At 39.9% G+C, this 23,521-nt stretch overlaps 1 protein-coding gene across 5 annotated transcripts in view; it reads left to right on the top strand.

Moving 5' to 3' along the window:
• Positions 1 to 23,521, top strand: part of DCDC1 (doublecortin domain containing 1) — a 452,481-nt gene that overhangs the window by 57,075 nt on the left and 371,885 nt on the right. For all 5 annotated transcript variants that reach the window (XR_005597781.1, XM_039535836.1, XM_039535835.1 and 2 more), the window contains one exon: positions 23,237 to 23,442. Coding sequence is in view for 4 of the 5 variants with exons in the window: in XM_039535836.1 (XP_039391770.1) it covers positions 23,237 to 23,442 (206 nt within the window). In the remaining variant the exon portion in view is untranslated. The remainder of the gene's footprint in view (positions 1 to 23,236; positions 23,443 to 23,521) is intronic.

Raw genomic sequence — 23,521 nt, 5'->3', positions numbered from 1 at the left:
ATGAAAAATTTCAGGACAACAATAGCTTGTAATTTTTACAGAAAGTTGTTGCTTTAGTAAACTAGGTTAGTTTCACCTAGTAGTGGTAAGTCTCTTATATAAATAGATACGACAGTGATGAGTATTATAGAAATGTCAATGAATAAATAAAAATATTGATTAGTAGTTGCCCATATGACTTAAGTTCTATAAATATGCCTTTTATTTTTATTTTCATGGAGCTATTCATGAGTGATTAAAGTATTTAGATTTTAGTCCACCAACTAAGCCTTATCATATAAATATATTCACATCTTGCTTCCATAAAAACTTCACAAATTATATTTATGATAAGATATGCTTATCTGCTACTTCATCAATTATGCACATGATAGGGTGTTACAGATAATATGAAAATCACCCTGAATATGATTACGATCCATTGACTACCATTTATTTAATTAACAATCTATGCATACAATAAGAGAGACAAATCTTAGTATTTTTTCTATTACGTGTCGCATAGTCACACCAATACACTTTAAGATTTAATAAGAAGAGTTTTACTGTTTCATTAAACAATAGTATTAAATAAATACTATTTTGTCTCATATAGGAGATACTGAAATGAAGCTAATATTGTAATATTTTTATACAGCCATTGCTATAGTTTGTTATAAAATCTTCAGGGCATTGGTACTTTTATTATAGTTTTCCATGCACATGACTTGTTGTTAAGAGAGGGTTTTCAAATTCATTAAGCAATTCTCTCTCTCTCTCAAGCCAAATTCAAAACAAAAACTTCTAGGCTTTGTCTGCATATCTTTGGCAATGTTTCACTGTGACATGCACTGCTGTTCTTTTAGCACCAAAATGTTGGCACACATCACTGAAAATTTCACACCATCCCTTGCTGGATCAGCAAGCTTAACCTACCAAAATCTGGTGTTGTGCAATGGTTTTTGACTGATAATCAATCTTTTTACTGCTCGACAGTTGTTGCTGGGACACAGACTAGAGCAGGTGGCAGATGTGCCTTGTCTTTTGAGAAAAGAAAGAGTAGGTGAGCTTGGGCACAGAGTAACATATTGTGTGTCCATTAAAAGGGCTGCACTAGGGTAAGTATAACAGGAAAAAGTCACCAATATGAATAGAAACTCCACCAATAGCATCAAATAGGCCTTTTTACAGTCTGCATTACAAGTTTAATAATATTGCCAAACTAAAATAAATAATTCAAAAGCATTCCTTATACCGAGTCACCAGAATTCAGGTTAAATTTTGTCCTTTAAAATTTTATATATTCCATAATCATCTTTGTTTATGTTTTTGTTATATATGTAGAATGTATGTCAAAAGTATCTTTTAAAAAATAGCTACAGTATGTGGGAGGAAATTAATGTTCTGTACGGTGCTCTTCCCCTAGCCACCAGAAGCTTGACAAAAAGTACCATCTAAAAGGTCGGAAAAAAATTGGCTTGACTGCATAATTTTGTTTATCACAAGACTTGAGTTGCTAACACATAGATAACAAGAACATAGATGAGTAGTAAATTCTTTCTGCACAGGAATAGAAGCCCAATGATGTATTCTTAGGCCCTGATCCTGCAAATATTTATACTTTTGAGCAATCTTATTGTAATCAATGAAACTACTTACATGTGTAAAGTTACTTACACACATAAGTGCTTGCAGCATTGATGCCTTCATTTGAAATCTGTATTTCAGATACTGGGTCAAGCATAAGCTCTGGCATAACTTTAAGTGGTACATCTTAGCTATCACTGTGATTCATATAATATAAATTACCTGTATAGAATAGAACTCCCACTGACATCTGTGCATTTGGGCCTGTTCACATCAGCTTTGAAGTGTCCACTATTTTTTTGGATTTGCTCAGCCTTTCAACTTCTGTCATAGTGATTGGGGAATAATACTTAAATTGATTATAAGGGTAAATGAATAAAGATTCAGATATATGTTCACTTGCACAATAAATTTTAGACCTTCGGCTAAAAGTGAAGAATAAAAAAAATTGCTATATTTTATTTTTATTTAATATTTATGTTAAAGGCTCCAGTCAGTAATGAGGCCCCATTTTTAAAGGTGTTTAACAAATACGAAGATAGACACCATCTCTTCCTCTCAGTCATATGAAGACAGTTTTGGGACTATTCACAGGGTATAAAGTTAGGCATAAGCATAAGGATGAGGGCTTAAGATTTAATGCTCTGTAACACATTGTTCTCTTGTTGTAATTTACATATCCTGAAAAGCACTGACCTTATTTAATTAGAAGTTTAACTGGAATTCTAAAGCAGATGTGTAACTGAGCACCTATCTGCCACACATTTTAAGAATTTGTTTCTTAAATAAATTGTGAATTCTTTTCAGTCATTCTGTTCACTGCTTTTTGTTTCTGCTAAAAGCTTGTATTATACCCCGAAGTCTCTGCAAATGAATGACAGCTCCTTCCAGATGTCTACAATGTGCTGCTTTAGCTACTGCTTTCTTTAATTGACTCCAGATTCTTTCTATTGATTTAAATTAAGTGACTGTGGTGTGCAAGGCACAATCACTTGATTATCTTTTCTTCAGAAAAATTTGTGTATGTTTTGGTGTATACTATAGGTCATTGTAATATTGCAGAATATATTCTCTTCCACGATTCCTCTCCTATTCAATAATTTTTATTGTTTGGCTGTGTTGGCTATCTCCCTTGCTTGGGGCTCATAGTTACCCATGGTGGAGGTACAGAGATTTTATCTAGGTGATCAGTTTTAGCCTTAGGGCAAGTCTACACTAGAAGTGCTACATCGGTGCGACAGGAGAGCTCTCTCCTGTTGGCATAATTAATCCACCTCCGCGAGGGGTGGAAGCTATGTCGGTGGGATAGCATCTCCTGTTGACATAGAGCCAGCGTGGACAGCACTTAGGTTGCTGTAAGTTGCGTCGCTCAGAGGGATGTCTTTTCACATAAGTGACATAAGTTAGATTGACTTCAACGGTAGTGTAGGCCTGCATTTAGGCTGCCACCCTGCAAACATACATGTGCTTAACTTTACTATTATGAGTATGAAGCTATCCATAGTAATAAAGTTAAGCAAGTGCTTCAATGTTTCCAGGGTTAGGGCCCATGTTACTGCTGCAAGCATAAGAGTAGCTCATCATACACTGCACATATGATATCAATGAAACACTGCTTGACAACCTTTCCCAAGAAGACATCACCTTCATCATACTTAACAGAAGCAGCCAGGCTTTACAAGTGATCTCAATGCAATGCTATGTGATTTCTTAGGTCCTATACACATTGTAGAAACAATCCTAATGGGGCAGAACAGGTTCCAACAAACTATAGAACCTACATCAACAGGGCCTTAGCTGGAAGGGTCCCTCACAGGGAGTAACTGACTGACATTGTGAGCATGCTCAGAATAGGCTCCTCATTCTACACACTCAAAGAACAAATGAGTTCTTCAGCTGCATGCTAGAAGCTTCATCAAGCATGTGCTGACATATGAACACTCTGTTGTCCTGTGACACATGAGGGATGGGAGTTTGAGAACAGAGTCAGGGGACCCCAGTGGAGAACTTTCTCTGGGCTTTCCCAACCAAATGAGGATGGTGTCCCAGCAAAGGTTTGGGGAGTGTTTCTTCAGGCTTCCCCTCTGCAGGTGGTGGTGTAACAGCAGGAAGCTTTCTCTATCTATGAGTGATGAAGTGCCAGCTGGGAGGACTTTAGCAGTTTTCCTGTATGAGTTGTAGCCTTAGTAGGGGACTTTCTCCAGCCTCCCTCATCCCCTTGGCTGAAGGTGCCACAGTGGAATGTGGGGAGGGACTTTCACCAGGTTTTCCTCCTCCAGGTGATAGTATCCCAAAAGAGAGAGGCAACTTTTCCAGGTATACATCTCATGAGTCTCCAGGATCCCTTAATGTATTTGAATCAGCCTTAGCTGGGGGATCCAGTTACAATCCTGTAGCCTTCAAGAGTTAAAATATGGTTTGGTTTTGCAGGGTAGACAAGACTAAAGAGTGAATTAAACATGTTCCCAAATAGTGTGGAAATTCTGCTAAAGACCAAGGCTATAGAACAATTCAAGAGTGTGCTTCAGTCCCATTTAAACTGCAAGACAGAACTATGGAATTTTTAATAACTATTTATTTAGGAAGTATAAAATTTGTACACCACATCACTGACCATCATCATCACTCTTTCATCCCTATCCTTACACTTGCTTCCCTCTTACACAGCAGAAGTAGCAGCAGTCCAGTAGAGACTACTGTACCCTCTGCACATTCCCTTGCACAGGTATAATACCTTCTTACTGGGATTGAAAGCAATGTAATTACTTGATGCAAAATATCTTCTATGTGAGTACTATAGTAGTTCCAGACACAATAGGCAGATGAGAGGAGAGAGAGAGAGAGACAGACACATTTAGAAAGAGAGACACAGATTATTAGGTATTATGTACTGTTATTATGGTGGTGTTAGCATGGAGATAGATATGTGTAGGTTAGAGACATAGATTGGGAGATTAGATCTAATTTGAAATGGGATGAATTGGAGTGGAGATGGATACTCTGTAACTAATAAACTAAAAAAAAAAATAAAAAAATAAATAAAAAGAATAAAAAAATGAAATTTGAAAACTTTTGAATCTCCAGGTTTCAGAGAGGATTTCAGTTTCTCAGATTTTGGGTCTTTCAACTTCTGCAACAGGCCACTTTTTTTTCACCACTTTTTAAAATTTTTTACCAAGGCATCAATTCTTCAATTTCAATTTCATGCATTCCTAAATCTGTAGAATAAACTCTAAAGAGGTGAAAAAACCAGGCTAATTCAGAGGTGTCAGATGTGAGGCTGCATATGTGGCCTTGTAATTATTGTATTGTTTTTCCTATTTGTTTTCTTAATTGTTTGTATTCATATTTTTGTTTTTTTTTTCATTTATTCATTTTTGTTTTTAATTTGGGATTTGAAGAGTTGACTGATGCTGGAGGAATTGATGAGGATCACTGAATTTCACACTGTATTTGGGATGTATTTGGGAATATCCAGTATCAGCCAAATATAGCAAGCTATCAAGCAAAGCACATAAAAAAAAAACAAAAATAAAATAGCACAAAAACTTTTCATTACTTTTTTAATTAATTTTATGTGTAAAAGTAATCAGCTGTGCTGGGATCAGCTGAGTCCTGCTTGATATTGTCTGATGAAATGAAAATGAAATTTCCATTGTCCATCCATATAAAAAATTATCATATTTAATTTTTCTTTTTTTCTCTTTTCAAAAAAAAAAAAAATAAATCTCAGAGATTGAAAATATCCTGTGAGGAGCATTAGGGGGGAGGAGGAGGAATAGGGAAGGAGAGGAAGATTTATTTTAATATTTCTAACTACTATCACTAACTCAAAGATAAAAGAAAAATTTTTATTTTTTTTGTTTTTAATTTTTTTTAACATAATTTTTTTAATTTTTTTTTTTTTTTGTCATTTTATGAATTTATTGTATAACTTATTAATTTTGAGCAAAGATGAGGGATCAAGTTAGTTCATATCACAGTAGTTCATACATACTTATGTAGAACTTATGCATAGACCTAAAATCATTTTTTAAAAGAGGTTAAATATTGTTATCTTCATTTTACAGAAAGGGAAACTAATACCCTGATATGCAGATTAATTTGTCCCAGGTCACCCAGGTCACATATATATATAACTCTCTCTCTCACTCAGACTCATCATCCTTATCCACTGGTCTGAAATGTATATCGATGTATAAATAAAAATGGCTGGCACACACACACACATATCAATTCACAACAAAAAAAAAAAATATATTTTTTTTGAAAAAAAAAAGTACACACAGAAATGTTTTTTTTATGTCAACGTTTGACTTTTCTATGTCTCAAATTAAAATGGAAAGAGTTTTTGATAAAAGTTGATAGATCTCTCTGGAAATGGGATTGCAGTATTGTTGTAACTGTGTTGATCCCAGGATATTAGAGAGACAAGGTTGGTGAGGTAAAATGGAAATGGGAAACATTTTAAATATATGAATCCAGAATATTTGACAACTAGTTACTAATTTATTACATTTGGCAACAGGCTAGGGAACCCTTATTAGTTTTTCTTTGTCCATACAGCAATTGTTTTTTAATAAACTGTTTAGCTTGTTCTGTACTTTATTTCTAATAATCTGAAACTGAATTCCCTCTACTGCATGTAAGTGTTAGATGCTAAAATGATTAGTACACTATCATTCTCATTTCTACTACTCTATCTAACTCACTGTACTATATTGCATTTAGAGCTATAATTTGCTGTGATACTTGAGTCATCAGGTCTGTACACTATAAGTGAAACTGAGCATTATGAATTAGATTTTCCATCTTTTATATATTACATTGTAAAGAAGCAGTTACAGAAAAATCTAATATCTGAAAAGAGTTCTTGATATTGCTCTTCAAATCTGTATTTAAATGTGGAGAGAGAAATTTTCTTTTAAATACCATGTGATCTACAAAACGAAATAATTTGCTGTGACAGGAACTGATTGACAAGCATATGTGTGGGCACATTTAAAATAGGCCATCTTTTCTGGTAGGAGTAAATGTCAGTGAAAATGATGGATTCTCACTATTTAATTATTGACTGATTTGGAAATGTTTCAATTCCAAGCTGCATTCCAAATAACAGTATAACACTTTTTCTCATAAGCACATTGAAATGTAAATGCTCTGTCATATTTTATTTTTCAAAAAATGCATCAGCTTAATGAACTTGGAGTTACACATTTTATTACAGATTTTAATGTAATTGATAGTTGATTTTAAATACACATATATTACTTTTGCATATGTATCTGTATAGCACTTTCCCTTCACCTCACTTGACTCCTGATATCAGGATGAAGTTCTCGGAAAGTACAGCATGGAGATATTGTAGGTTACAAATGTTCAGTCCTGAATTGTCTTATTTCGCAGTAGAAGTGGACACATTATCACTTTACTGAGGAATTAGGCTGTTCATATCCTGTAGTTCTGTTTGCCAGAAAACCTCATTGGTGTTGCCACTGAGAGAGGTGCCATTAAAACTCAGATCTAATTTTATTTTAAAGGCTCATGGCAGAAACTTTATTGTATTCTTTAGCTACATAAAATTTCAATTCAGATTAACCCCTTAGTTTTCTGCAGCCCTCAGTTCTCATGGTCTCTTCCTTGACAGCACCCCCAGTGCCCGGATGTGTGGCACCCTGGACTAAATTTCAATCCCTCACTTAGTCATAATCTCATATAGACAGTTGGATTCTCTCATGAGGGTGCCTTATACCTGAATATGGAAGTAAGGTCCTGTCATTCATGTGTGATGCTTTTTCTGACTTTAGATTCTCCTTTCCCAAGGCCTACCCCTAATTTTGGAACCATAGGTCAAAACATACATATTATTCCTGCAACAGCTCCTATCCCAAGTGATGGCAGACAAGTCCTTCCAGGTTTGTGGACTCCCATTGACGTCACTATAATCACACAGAATATATGTCTTTAGTTTTTAACTATTCTTCCCTTCCCAGGAGATGGCTTCTTTCTCCCATCCCACAAACCTTTTTAGAGGAAGGTAAAAAAAGCATGGTGGCATGGCCAATCTGTCATAAGTTAGTTTGATGGCCTTTTGCAGGTCTGGAAAGGAATTTTCCTCCATGGCAGATTGACTGAATCACCGTGGATTTTTAACTTCCTCTGAGCACCTGGCAAGGTACATGGATGGGAGAAAGCAACTGAACTAGAAATTTTAAATAAGGCCTAATTATATATATATAATACCTATTTTTTTCAATAATATAACATTTTAATTGGAAAAACATCTACTTAGTATAGCAGTAATTACATAAATGGAATTGTATATTATCAACAAGATTAAAACTAAATAGTCTTTCTAATATGCTGCTAATCAGAGATGATTTATAAACCCTTTGTGTGTATAGCCACCATTCTTTAGTTTATGGATTCTGACTTTATGGAATGATAATGCTTACTGTATTGCATATTTATGTAATGCCCTAAGGGTATGTATTATTACTGTGTCTCCAGAACAACTGTGTTTCATACTATAGAACTACAAGTAATCTTTAATAGGTCTGTCTGGAGCAAACTATGAGTGAAAGGACACCATATCATATAAATAGAAGTACAATCCTGGTATGATATAAATATATTATAAATAGTGAAAAATATTAACTAAATGAATTAACAACATAAAGTTCATTTTAATCAAAGTAGCTATTTTTTTCTTTCTCATCTGTGTAGTGTTAAAATAAAACAATCTACAAACTTTAATGGGACTGTGCAGGTTCACGAGTCTACCCACATGAGTACAATTGCAGGATAGAGGCCTTAGATTGTGAACTGTGTAGGGCAGGGACCATGTATTTTTATGTGTTTTTAAGGAACCTAGCACAAGGAGATCCCTGATCCTGACTGAAGCCTCTGGATACTACTGTAATATAATTATTAATAATAATATCACCCTGTATGTTGAAAGATAACATGTGCCAAACAATGGGCTAAATTATACCTTCATTGATCTGGCCATGGAAGTAGTGAGACAAGTAGTATGTGCTAAATGTGGAGGGTGCAACTTTATTTAAATTAACCATTCACTTAAATGGGGGTTACAGCTCCCCAACTACTACTTCTCAGGACCATACCAATATGGATTTCAAGATGACCTAATATGTATCTGAAACCAGAAGATGTAGGAGGGCCTTATCCACACCCTTCCCCTTACCATCACCTAAGGAATTTTGTCTGGATAGCCAGAGTCCCTGCCCCTTTCCTTTCATGATGTAAATGAGGTGGTCTTCAAGCTTTGCAAAACACCAAGGCTTGCATCTCCGGTATACCATGCCATTGCCCAGAACCAATACCTGAATAGTTGACTACAAAGGTCCCAAATTGGCCATTGTTAACTTGAAATCTGCACTAAAATTCCTCCATAAATTGTGACAATTAAGTCACTGACACACCAGAACACCAACATACTTCCACAATGTGTATAATAGTCCCATCACCAGCACTTAATTTTTATTTTACTAAGGAAATACTAGATGTGATCTTTTCCCAATAAAAATAAAATAATTAAAATATTTATTGTTTTACCTTTTTTTTTTTAGGAAAAAAGTCATAACTTGTAAAGTAGGTTTGAGCCTCCAAGTTCATATTAGGTCAGGGGTAAGCAACCTATGGCACGTGTGCCAAAGGTGGCACGCAAGCTGATTTTCTGTGGCACTCACACTGCCTGGGTCTTGGCCACCCATCCGAGAGGGCTCTGCATTTTAATTTAATTTTAAATTAAGCTTCTTAAACATTTTAACCCTTATTTACTTTACATACAACAATACACCTCTACCCCGATATAACACGGATTTGGATATAACGTGGTAAAGCAGCACTTTGGAGGGGGGCGGGGCTGCGTGCTCCGGTGGCTCAAAGCACGTTCGATATAACACAGTTTTACCTATAACGTGGGTAAGATTTTTTTGGCTCCCAAGGACAGCGTTATATCGGGGTAGAGGTGTAGTTTAGTTATATATTATAGACTCATAGAAAGAGACCTTTTAAAAACATTAAAATGTATTACTGGCACGTGAAACCTTAAATTAGAGTGAATAAATGAAGACTCGGCACACCACTTCTGAAAGGTTGCCGACCCCTGTATTAGGTGAAATGTTGTGCCCACTGATGAGACTCTGATCTATTTTGTTTTGTGGTTCCAAGAGAAGTATATACAAATATTTTTACAACCTAAGACTCTTCACTTTAAACAGGTTCAAATGTCAGGACTTATTTACATGAAGAGTTCATAGACAAGTTCAAGAGAGGAGGTGACAATATTTTGATTGGCATAAAAGATGGGATGTTTGTAATTTTAATCAAATTTGAAATTAAGACATACCTCAAATAATATGTCAGACTAGTGTTATTGAGCTTAAAATCTAATGACAACCACTGTCATTATTAGTTAAATATACCCATTGTGCCTGTGGCAATAAATGATGACACTTCAGAACATGCAGAAACAAAGAACACAAGTATTTAAAGAAAAGGGAGTGACTATAAACTTAAGTTGAACACAGGAATGTGACCTGGGCATAATGTATTTACTAAGCACATAGGCAATTGTATTTTGGACAGATGACATTATTGAATACAACATTATGTTTTCTTACTGCCAGTGCGTACAGATTTTAGAAAATTCAGATCTTAAGCTGCAAAGACTTGATTTGCTGTTTCATATTTAATATCATAAACCATAACTACTTTGCAGCGTCATAATAACAAATATATTTTCAATGTATTTCTCATCTATAATATTGTAGCTTTAAAAAAATTCTAATAATTTTCATAAATGTAAATGAGTATAGCAAAAAACAATATCCTCTTTTTAGTAATTTTTAAAGAGTTATTTTTCAGACTAGAATTTTTTTAGAATTATTGTAGGTGTCAGCTGTTTACTTAATTCCACAAAAGTAAGTGAAAGAAGAAAACTAAGAGAGAGAAACAGTAGAGGAGGCACAAAAGAGTACACTGTATCAATACAGTTGGAGCAACATCAAGTCCTTTCACACTTCAGATCTATTCATTATTTTTATAATAGTGTTAGGAACTTCCTCAGTACCAGGATTTAGCCTCTATGGTGGAAAGAAAGCCATCACAATTCAAAACTTGCCCTTCCTGTGATGTAGCGCTTCTGCTTAATGATGGGCACTCAAGGTGCCTTTTTTGCCTTGGAGAAGGGGCAAATCCCTACTAGAGGCTCAATTTGTTGCTCCTTTTCCAAGAGGACAAGGAAATGAGAGCGGCCCATCTTAATATTTTTATCTTGGAGAGCTGCAGCTCAGCACCAAGCTCCTGGGCTTGCTCTTTGAAGACACCAAAACTTCATCCACTAAATGTGCAGTTGATACCTTCTGTATCTTCTGTTACAGACTTCAAAGGTTGGTCTATAGAGTGGGACAGGGAGGGCAGCTGCAAGGTGTTCTTGGGTGTCTGGTCTTTGGGAACCCTCACAGTGCCTTGGGCTGCAGCCCGGTGGAGTGGGAGGACCCAAATTCCCCTACCAACACCACTCTGCACTGAGGAACTGACTGTCTAACCATTAGGTGGTGCTTCCATCAAGTGCCAACCATCACAACTTAGAGGAGAACATGGTAATATTCCTTGGATCTATTGTAAGACCTTAAGAAGAAAAAAGAAAAAAAGAGAAAAAATTGACATTGGCAAATTGTTGAAGTGGCTGATGGACAGCCAATAAAAACAGGTGGCCCAACAACTGCAGCTGCAGAAGCAGATATTCAACAAATGGCTGCCTAACAACAGCAGCAGTAACAACAGCTCATCTGGGAGTTGGCAGCGCAACAGCAAGAACAGCAAGAACACCTGGTTCAGTATGTGGTGGCCATTTTACAACCCCAGGAACATGCACGAACATGGTGGCCCCAAGCCCCACAATGATTACAAACCTCCCATTAAGACTTATGAAAGTAGGGCCGAGGGATGACTCCAAAGCTTTCCAGGTTGCCACAGCAGCTTGATTGCCAGCTGAACACTGGGCTGTTTTACTAGCACCATATCTTACCGAACCGGCTTAAGCTGCATACTGGAACCTTGATGCCACAGAAGCCCAGGACTATGCTAAACTCAAGGCAGCCATCTTAGAAACCTTCAGTACCATGTTGGAAACCCATTGATAGCACTTCCTTTGGGAAGTATTTCACAGGGAGCCCGACCATGAGCAATGGCCAGAGTCCTGAGAAGACTGCTGGCAGTGTCTCCAGCCCAACAAACAGACAGGGAAACAGGTGGCCAAAGAAGTGGTGCTGGAACAGTTTATGCAGGGGCTCCCAGCTGGAGGGCAAGAGTGGGTGTTGCGACATCAGCCTCAGATGTTGGCTGAGGCAACCAGGCTAGCAGAAAATTATTTAGTGACTGCAACCCCAAAAATGAGGACACCCAAGACTGAAGATGCCCATCCCAGGGGGCCATTAAGGGAGATGACCACCGGGCCACTGAATGCCAGGTTTGGCCTCCCGGATGGCCCACAGCTATGACAAAGCTCTGGAAGCCTGGTTCAAAGGGGAGGAAAGGGTTGGAGGAGAGACTGGTCCCAAAGACCCACCATGAGCACCACACCTCCCCCAGAACAGTCAAGGGGTGGAAAAAACCTCTCAATTTGGACTTGCTTTTCATACAAGCAACAAGGTCATTTCTGCTGTGACTGCCCCTTCCTGGATTTCTCCTACGGGCAGGCATGGGTGGTCAACACCAGGGCTAGAAAAAGAGGCCTGGCCAAGGTATTAGTCCCTCTGTGGATCAATGGGGTAGAATTGCCAGCCCTAATAGACTCAGGCGCAGCCAAAAGCTGATCAGAGAACAATTAGCAGGACTTGGCGATAACCCAAGGGAAACCATCTGCGTCTAGTGCATGCATAGTGATGTACGCCCTTATCCCACAAGGGAGGTACAATTCACTATAGGAAGCTGCACAGAAAAAGTACGAACAGGTGTGGGCCCCCGTGGTCCTACCTGGTGATTTTGTGTTGGGATTGGGAATTTTTTGGAGAGCTCATAAAATCATGGAGTGATGAACCTGTGAAAAGGAATGGCCCTCAAGGAGGAGCCCTTGAACTACAAAAACACAGAAAGCTAGCAGGGGTCAGAGAAACAGAGGATCCTGAAGAAGAGACCTCCCAACAGGAACTGTGGCTCCCCTCACAACAGGAGAAACAGAACACCTTACCTTCTCCTGATTTGGACATACTAATGGCATATGTAGATTTTATAAGCAAACAAAGAGATGACCTGACACTAAGAAGGTCATATGAATAACTCACCAGTATAAATGCAATTGATGAGGCAGTGGCCCCGCTTTGAACTCAGGGAAGAGAAGCTATACTGGATGGCAAAAAGATTCCCAAACTGGGAAAACACAAGTACAACTTTTAGTCCCAAACAAATTCTGCCAGAGAGTCTTACAGCTAACACATGTGGTACCTTCTGGAGGACACTTAGGGTGAGAGAAGACCCTCAAAAGGGTAATCCTCAAATTTTACTGGCTGTAGGTACACAGCAGGTCAAGAACTACTGCACACCATGCCCCAAATGCCAATGGACTAGACCAAAAAGGAGCCCAAAGACTCTGTTAGTCCCCCCCCCCCACGCTGATGGTCAGAATACCCTTCCAGAGTTAGACCTGGTTGGACCCTTGGAAAAGTGTGCAGCCGGGTACCAGACATCCCGGTGATAATGGATTACACCATGTGGTACCCAGAGGCCATCCCCCTTCATTCAATCACTGTGCTAACATTGCCACTGTACTGATGAAAATCTTTAAATGGATAGGTATAGCTACCTGGGGGGAGGGATAGCTCAGTGGTTTGAGCATTGGCCTGCTAAACCCAGGGTTGTGAGCTCAGTCCTTGAGGGGGCCACTTAGGGATCTGTGGCAAAAATCAGTACTTGGTCCTGCTAGTGAAGGCAGGGGGCTGGACTAAATGACCTTCAGGGTCCCCTCCAGCTCTATGAGATAGGTATATCTCCATATATTGTTATTAGGGATACCAAAAGAGATACTGTCTGACCATAACAGTTAAGGGGGGAATTGTGTGACTTCTTAATAATCAAGGGCTTAAAGATGTCCATGTATCACCCTCAGACTGACAGGCTTGTGGGGCGCTTCAATGAAACATTGAAAGACACATAGGTGCTGACTTTCAAAAGTGCGGGGGGGGAGGGGTGCTCTGCCCCAGGCCCCGCTCCCACTCCACCCCTTCCTCAAGGCCTCTTCTTGCCCCCATTCCACCCTTAGCCTGCCTCTTCCTGCCCAGTTCCGCTCCTCCCATGAGCACACCACATACTCGCTCCATCCCCTTCCCTCCCAGCCTCCTGTATGCTGCAAAACAGCTGTTCGCAGCAGGCGGGACGCATGGTGAGGGAGGAGGAGGCGCGGATCTATGGGGCCCGCCAGCAGGCAGGAGGTGCTGGGGAAGGGAGAGGTTCTGGTAGGGGGGCTGCCAGTGGGTGCTCAACACCCACCATTTTTTCCCTGGGGGTGCTCCAGCCCCAGAGCACCCACGGAGTCAGCACCTATGGAAAAGCATATTCAGAAAATTTGTGCCCTCACACCCCTGACCTTGGGGAAAAAAGGAGCTTACCTGGTAGCTCAGATCAACTGACAGTATGTTGATACCTTTTCTTCTGTACCTTTTGCTACAGACTACACAGCATGGGCTACAGAATGTGGGGTAGGAAGATAATTTGATTCCAGCTTTGATCTCCTCTTTATCACTAGATAAGGTAGTAGTTACCTCCAATTCCACTCAGCCAAACAATTTAAAAACATTTCTGAAACTTTTGTGTAGCATGGCAAACACTTCAGAAATCTCTGTGGAGGTAGTGCAGGAAAAATCACACAAACTACTGGACATTTTTCACTCTTACATGCATGGAAGGCTTTACATGCCAATTAACAAGGAGCTATCAGAACTGGCAAAATATTTATGGCATACTCTAGCATCTGTGGCACTTATCCATTAAAAAAGGCTGATAAGTATTATCACGTCCCTTCAAGTGTGTTTGAATATTTTTACACCCAACTAGTTCTTGGTTCTCTAATAGCAGTGGGAGTGCATGAAATGTCGAGATAGTGGAAACCCCCCAAAATGACTACAAGAGACAAAGATCCAAAAAATATTAGGGTTATTTGGAAGGAAAAATTACTCATCATCACATTTGGAGAGTCATATTGCAAATTACCAGGTGTTCCTGTCAAAATATAATTACCTTCATTGGGACAAGGTATCATAGTTTATTGTGAAACTCCCTCAAGAACATAAGGAGGAACTAAAGTCTGTTGAACCTGAGGGATATTTGGTAGCTGATACTTTGCTGCAGGCTGTATTAAAGGTGCCTCCAATATTGCAGCATGCTCAGTGGGCACCTTCATCACTATATATAGGGACTTCTTGGCTAAATCTTCAGAAATACTGAAGGAGACAACAATTGAGGACCTTCCATTTGAAGGTTGTGACATGTTTTAGTGAAGGAACTGATGAAGCTCTGCACTCTCTGAAAGATTTGAGAGCTGGTCTCCATTCCTTGGGAGTCTACCTGCTAGCCCCTAGGAGAAAATAGGCCTAGAAGAAAACTCACTCTAGACAAAAGACTTTCATGTATGGTTATAACCCACAAAGATTATCAGAGCTGCTAAGAAAGAAGCAGAAATTGCAATGCAGAAGGCCATTTGCCTCTTCCTTCAGTACAGCATACCCTGCGTCCCTCACCTGGCAGCAAGTTTGATGCCATTGTTGAGAGCCAAAAGAATCTTTGGAAGAACTATACCCTCCCCTCCAGCCCCATTGGCAACCACCTTTTTTATTTTTGAGATACCTGGAATCAAATGACCTCAAGCTGCTAGGTTTTAGCGATTATTAACGTGGGGTATTCCATTCAATTTCAGTCCTTTCCTATGGCCTTTCCCTTCCCTTCTCCAGATATCCTTCATACAAAATACAGTTAAAGCAAGAAGTGGATTTGCTTCTAAATGTCTGAGCAGTGGAAGAAGTGCCCCTGAAGTTCAGAGGAAGGGGTTTTTACTCACTTTATTTTCTAATTCTGAAGAAGGAAGAGATTCAACAGATTCATCCACAATTTCAAATTCAGGATGGTAAAACTGGCCTTCATAATCCCTTTGGTAAATTCCAAAGGACTGGTTCACAGATCTCAGTCTGCAAGGCATATAATTTTACATACTGATACAGCTGGCACACAGGCAATATCTCAGATTCCAAGAGGGAGTATCCCAGTCTCAATACAGAGTTCTGTCCTTTGGTCTTTCAGCAGCAACAAGCAGGGCCAGCTCCAGGCACCAGCATTCCAAGCAGGTGCTTGGGGCGGCAATCTGCAAGGGGTGGCAGTCCGTGTGTTTTTGCCACCAAGCAGCATGCCGAATTGCTGCCGCAGACGGCGGGGGCAGTCCGTGTGCCGTTAGGGCGGCATGTGCGTTTCCGTGGCGGCAGCAATTTGGCGCGCTGCTTGGGGGCGGCGAAAACAGTAGAGCCGGCCCTGGCAACAAGAGTACTCACCAAGTGCTTGGTAGTCATGGCAGCTCTGAGCTCACCTAGGGAGACAAGGGATCCAGGTATATCCATACCTTGACAATTGGCTCATTTGAGAAAGATCACTGTAGCAGGTAATCCAACATCTTTTTACCACACTAAGTCTCAAGATCAACAAAGAAAAGTTAAGCACTGTTGCTGACTCAGAGAATAGCACTCACAGGGGCTCTGTTAGATTCCACATCAGCAACAGCTTATATATCACAGGAGACATTTAAATCGATGATACACGTCATCAACTATTTGCATGCTGTCCTACAGAGTTCTGTTCCATCTGAATTCTGTATTGCTGAAGGAACTGAAGGACAATTGGGCTTGCTCCATCCTTTTTGCCCTCAGGTGGAGGGAACACAAAGGCATCCAGGGTGTGCCACTAATGGACACTGCTAGCCAAAATAATCTGACCTTTCATGCACAGGGCTCATGTGCACCACAAGTGGAATCCATGTAGATAACACGTATCACAGAACTATGGTTACTGTTTTTTCTGGAAGACTGTGTACTCAGGTACTCCGTTTGTAAAATGGGATGTGGGGTGGCCTACCCCTTTAAGGGCCAGAGGCCTGGAGCTGGCCAACTATGTACAATTAGCCCTGCCTGCCACACCTGGGATGAGGTTTAATAGTTAAACACCTATGGGGTTTAATGAGTAGAGCCAGTCGGATGTGGAGGAGCTAATTTTCCTATAAAGAGGAGAAGGAAGCTGCAGAGAAAAGGGACTCCTCAGTACATTGTTTGTACACTAATACGATTGTTTGTACACCAATGTGAGGAGCCTAGGTAACAAAATGGAGGAACTAGAGTTACTGGTGCAGGAAGTGAAACAGGATATTATAGGGATAACAGAAACATGGTGGAATAGTAGTCATGACTGGAGTACAGGTATTGAAGGCTATGTGCTGTTTAGGAAAGACAGAAATAAAGGCAAAGGTGGTGGAGTAGCATTGTATATCAATGATGAGGTAGACTGTAAAGAAATAAGAAGGGATGGAATGGATAAGACAAAGTCAGTCTGGGCAAAAATCACATTGGGGAAGAAAGCTACTAGAGCCTCCCCTGAGATAGTGCTTCGGGTGTGCTATAGACCGCCAGGATCTGATTTGGATATGTATAGAGAACTTTTTAATGTTTTTCATGAAGTAAACATTAATGGGAATTGTGTGATCATGGGAGACTTTAACTTCCCAGATATAAACTGGTGGACAAGTGCTAGTAATAATAATAGGGCTTAGATTTTCCTAGATGTGATAGCTGATGGATTCCATCACCAAGTAGTTGCTGAACCAACAAGAAGGGATGCCATTTTAGATTTGGTTTTGGTGAGTAGTGAGGACCTCATAGAAGAAATGGTTGTAGGGGACAACCTGGGTCTGAGCGATCATGAGCTAATTCAGTTCAAACTGAATGGAAGGATAAACAAAAATAGATCTGTGACTAGGGTTTTTTATTTCAAAAGGGCTAACTTTAAAGAATTAAGGAAATTAGTTAGGGAAGTGGATTGGATTGAAGAACTTGTGGATCTAAAGGTGTAGGAAGCCTGGACTTACTTCAAGTCAAAGTTGCAGAAACTATCAGAAGTCTGCATCCCAAGAAAGGGGAAAACATTCATAGGCAGGAGTTGTAGACCAAGCTGGATGAGCAAGCATCTCAGAGAGGTGATTAAGAAAAACCAGAAAGCCTACAAGGAATGGAAGATGGAAGTGGTCAGCAAGGAAAGTTACCTTATTGAGATCAGAACATGTAGGAATAAAGTTAGAAAGGCCAAAAGCCATGTAGAGTTGGACCTTGCAAAGGAAATTAAAACCAATAGTAAAAGGTTCTATAGCCATATAAATAAGAAGAAAACAAAGAAAGAAGAAGTGGGACCGCTAAACACTGAGGATGGAGTGGAGGTTAAGGATAATCTAGGCATGACCCAATATCTAAACAATACTTTGCCTCAGTCTTTAATGAGGCTGACGAGGAGCTTAGGGATAATGGTAGGATGGCAAATAGGAATGAGGATATGGAGGTAGATATTACCACATCCAAGGTGGAAGCCAAACTTGAACAGCTTAATGGGGCAAAATCAGGGGGCCCAGATAATCTTCATCCAAGAATATTAAATGAACTGGCACATGAAATTGCAAGCCCATTAGCAAGAATTTTTAATGAATCAGTAAACTCAGGGGTTGTACCGTATGACTGAAGAATTGCTAACATAGTTCCTATATTTAAGAAAGGGAAAAAAAAGTGATCCGGGCAACTACAGGCCTGTCAGTTTGACATCTGTAGTATGCAAGGTCTTGGAAAAAAATGTGAAGGAAAAAGTATTCAAGGACATTGAGGTCAATGGTAATTGGGACAAAATACAACATGGTTTTACAAAAGATAAATCATGCCAAACCAACCTGATCTCCTTTTTTGAGAAGATAACAGATTTTTTAGACAAAGGAAACATAGTGGATCTAATCTATCTCAATTTCAAAGTAAGGCAATTGATACAGTTCCATGTGGGGAATTATTAGCTAAATTGGAAAAGATGGGGATCAATATGAAAATTGAAAGGTGGATAAGGAACTGGTTAAAGGGGAGACTACAACAGGTCATACTGAAAGGTGAATTGTCAGGCTGGAGGGAGGTTACTAGTGGAGTTCCTCAGAGATCTGTTTTGGGACCGATCTTATTTAATCTTTTTATTACTGACTTTGGCACAAAAAGTGGGAATGTGCTACTAAAGTTTGCAGATAACACAAAGCTGGGAGGTATTGCCAATACAGAGAAGGACGGGGATATCATACAGGAAGATCTGGATGACCTTGTAAACTGGAGTAATAGTAATAGGATGAAATTTAATAGTGAAAAGTTCAAGGTCATACATTTAGGGATTAGTAACAAGAACTATTGTTATAAGCTGGGGAGGCATCAGTTGGAAGTAACAGAGGAGGAGAAGGACCTCGGAGAATTGATTGATCACAGGATGACTATGAGACGCCAATGTGATATGGCCATTAAAAAGCTAATGTGGTCTTGGGATGCATCAGGCGAGGTATTTCCAGTAAAGATAATGAGGTGTTAGTACCGTTATACAAGGCACTGGTGAGACCCCATCTGGAATACTGTGTGCAGTTCTGGTCTCCCATGTTTAAGAAGGATGAATTCAAACAGGAACAGATTCAGAGAAGGGCTACTAGGATGATCTGAGGAATGGAAAACCTGTCATATGAAAGGTTTCAGAGTAGCAGCCGTGTTAGTCTGTATCCGCAAAAAAACCAGGAGTACTTGTGTTAGTCTTTAAGGTGCCACAAGTACTCTTGTTTTTTTTGTCATATGAAAGGATACTCAAAGAGCTTGGCTTGTTTAGCCTAACCAAAAGAAGGCTGAGGGGAGATATGATTGCTCTTTATAAATATATCAGAGGAATAAATACCAGGGAGGGAGAGAAATGATTTAAGCTCAGTACCAATGTGGACACAAGAACAAATGGATATAAACTGGCTATCAGGAAGTTTAGACTTGAAATTAGATGAAGGTTTCTAACCATTATAGGAGTGAAGTTCTGGAACAGCCTTCCAACGGAGTAGTGGGGGCAAAAGACATATCTGGCTTCAAGACTAAGCTTGATAAGTTTATGGAGGGGATGGTATAATGGGATAGCCTAATTTTAGCAATTAATTCGTCTTTGACTACTAGCGGTAAGTATGCCCAGTGGCTTGTGATGGGATGTTAGATGGGGTGAGATCTGAGTTACTACAGAGAATTCTTTCCCGGGTGTCTGGCTGGTGAGTCTTGCCCACATGCTCAGAGTTTAGCTGATCGCCATATTTGGGGTCGGGAAGGAATTTTCCTCCAGGGCAGATTGGCAGAAGCCCTGGAGGTTTTCGCCTTCCTCTGCAGCGTGGGGCACGGGTCACTTGCTGGAAGATTCTCTGCACCTTGAAGTCTTTAAACCATGATTTGAGGACTTCAATGGCTCAGACACAGGTTTGATACAGGAGTGGGTGGGTGAGATTCTGTGGCCTGCATTATGCAGGAGGTCAGACTAGATGATCATAATGGTCCCTTCTGACCTTAAAGCCTATGATTCTATGATTCTATGAAAGAGAGATTACAAAAATTTGCTGAGAGTGAATAGGTGCCAGCAGGGAGCCCTGAGTCTTCAGGGAAAAAGCTCAAGGTGGGGGAAGAATGAGAGTTCCTCAGTGGGAGTATGCAGTTGGTGGAAATTGGAGGACTTTATCTGGGAATAATTTTGTTATTTTAATAGATCAAACCCCAAGGAAGAGCATGGCTGAACCAGAAAGAGTGTTGGTACACCTCTACCCCGATATAATGCTGTCCTCGGGAGCCAAAAAATCTTACTGCATTATAGGTGAAACCGCATTATATCGAACTTGCTTTGATCCACCAGTGTGTGCAGCCCCGGACCCCCGGAGCTCTGCTTTACCGCGTTATATCTGAATTCATGTTATATCAGGTCACGTTATATAGGGGTAGAGGTATAGTTTGATTTAAAGGGCTCTGAGTTGAAGATGAGGAAAAGGGAAGCTGTGCCTGCAGAATGACCTCAGACCATGAGGGGGTGGTTGGGAAGTGGCTGCCATTTTCAGGGAGGAGTGATACTTGACTGCCTCCTAAAGTAGGAGTATGAGGTCTTGCTCAATAATAAGGGCTTTGAAGTGCACAGAATTTCAGGGGAAGATCTCCTTCTGCCTCCAACCCAGCACACCTTCCCCTCGGCTGAAGGGATGGGAGCCACTTGATGATTCATCTATGTCCTATCTGGAATTCTTGTTCTATGTCCACCCTGTAAGAGTCTGAGTGTAGTTGGCATTTATATAGCTCCATGGGGTTGGAGCATGCTCAGTGCATTTGGCATGAAGGGGCTAGTGCTGTGGGGCTAGGGCCTACTCGCAGCAGATGGAGTGTTGGGAGATATAGCAGTAAGCATCTAACAAGTTCAGAGCATGTGCATGTGCTCATCTGGATGGGTTTTCAGTGACAACAAAAGGCCCAAGACTATCCCACTTCCCAATGTGAGTTGCTGTGTGTGCCTTAAGGATGGCTGTTTTAAAAGTGGGAAAAACAGGAAATTCATGAGTTCTGCCAGAAATGTAAAGAACCTCCTAAGGGGAGGGAGGATATTAATGTGAGGCAGAAAATAGAAACTGCTCAGAAGTGCAAAGACTTTAAAAAATGAAATTCACTTCTAGGCTGAGAACAAACATTCCAAAATGCCACCCACTGACCACCATTAGATTAGATCAGAGGTAGACAACCTATGGCAGGCGTGCCGAAGGTGGCACGCAAGCTGATTTTCAGTGGCACTCAGGTCCAGGGGCCTCTGCATTTTAATTTAATTTTAAATGAAGCTTCTTAAACATTTTTAAAACCTTATTTACTTTACATACAACAATAGTTTAGTTATATATTATAGACATAGATAGAGACCTTCTAAAAACGTTAAAATGTATTACTGGCACGCGAAACCTTAAATCAGAGTGAATAAATGAAGACTCGGCACACCACTTCTGAAAGGTTGCCGACGAGATGGTTTTATAGAATCAGATCCTCAGTGGCTGTAAATCAGTGTAGCTCTACTGAAGTCAACAGTGTCAACCCCATGTAAACTGGCTGAGGATCTGGCCCATACTACAGAATTGGAGCAGTTGAGTTTCTATGGACAGGTACCCACTGAGGATATTTATTTGGGAAACGAAGCCCCTGAATAAACAATAGTTTAGTTATATATTATAGACATAGATAGAGGCCTTCTAAAAACGTTAAAATGTATTACTGGCACGCGAAACCTTAAATCAGAGTGAATAAATGAAGACTCGGCACACCACTTCTGAAAGGTTGCCGACGAGATGGTTTTATAGAATCAGATCCTCAGTGGCTGTAAATCAGTGTAGCTCTACTGAAGTCAACAGCGTCAACCCCATGTAAACTGGCTGAGGATCTGGCCCATACTACAGAATTGGAGCAGTTGAGTTTCTGTGGACAGGTACCCACTGAGGATATTTATTTGGGAAACGAAGCCCCTGAATAAATGAGGATCTTTCCAGCTGCACTGTAAATAGCTATGTCCTTGAGGGACAAAAGAGAGAGTGTCCTTCTAGAACAAATGCAGGTTGCAGCAAGAAGCACTGCCAATTTATTATTGTAATTTTAATGAAAACAAACATGTTGGCATGCTCTATATATTCCATAATGGAATAACTCTAATGCACATGATGTTAAAGATTTGTGAATTGAAACCCACTCTCCAAAGAAAGAAAGAACAATGGCATTCACTTAACATGTTATCCAGCACTAATAATGGCAATGTGAGCCTTATATTTTCAAAATGATATGTGGTGATTTAGTAACGCAGCTCTCATTAACATCAGTGGGAGTTAAATGGCTTAGTCCCTGAACTCTCTTTTTGAAAATATGTAGATGAGTCTAAACTATTACTGACAAAAACAGTGTGTTTACTGGCCTGGTTTTAATCTGTAGCAACATATTTTCTACAATTTACTTTCCTATATGGCAACACCAGTGAGGGTTCAAGCTTTTACATGTAGTTGCAAATATATTCTGTGCTGTGGCACTAGGTAGAGGTCATCCTTTTAAGCATGCAAGGAAATCAACTGTTAAGGAGGAAAAATAGCATCCTTTGTGGGATGCAATCTCAGAGGTGGAACTCAAACATTGTACAAGTTAAGGAACAGGCTTAATTTTCCTGAAGCAGAAGAGATGGGAAGCAGTTTTTTTTGTAGGTGAAAAGCTAAATACTCCTCTCTGGTCGGTGATAGAAGCATGCTAAGGGTGAATTTTAATTATGACTAAATTGTGGTATTACTCTTTCATACCCTGAACATCTGTTCCCTTCAGGAATGATGATTTATGCAGGCTATCAGTGGAGACAGCTTGCTACAGCTTATGTCATGGTTAGTGGGAAGCATGTGGTAGTATTTTAGAAAATACCAGCATCTACATGGAGACAGGCCAGTGTGTATTATTAATATAATAGGGAAAGGGGAGCATGATGTGTCCATTTTTAGTTTTGAAGCCAAATATTTACTTTACCTTTTTTTCCTCTTTTCTTCCAGACCATCTGTCATTAATGAAGAAAGTAACTTGGACGATGAATGGTCTGGTTCTTCCTTCTGGTGTCAAGAGAAGGAAAACCAAGCCTGTCCTTTCCAATCGCATGAAGAAGCTTATTGAGAAGTCCTCACTCAGGATTTTGGTGTTTAAGAATTGCTCTGGGCAGGATGGCTATGAGATTATTGCAACACGGGACCAAATTGAAAAGGTAAACTTTGTTTATTAAACAGCCCAAGTTTCCTGGGAAAAAAATTGTCCTCACTCCTAGGATGACCAGATGTCCCGAT

This window comes from Mauremys reevesii, linkage group 4 (assembly GCF_016161935.1).
Source record: "Mauremys reevesii isolate NIE-2019 linkage group 4, ASM1616193v1, whole genome shotgun sequence".
Taxonomy (NCBI): Eukaryota; Metazoa; Chordata; order Testudines; family Geoemydidae; genus Mauremys; species Mauremys reevesii.
Note: the sequence above shows the minus strand (reverse complement) of the source record. Positions and strands in the feature narration are given on the sequence as shown.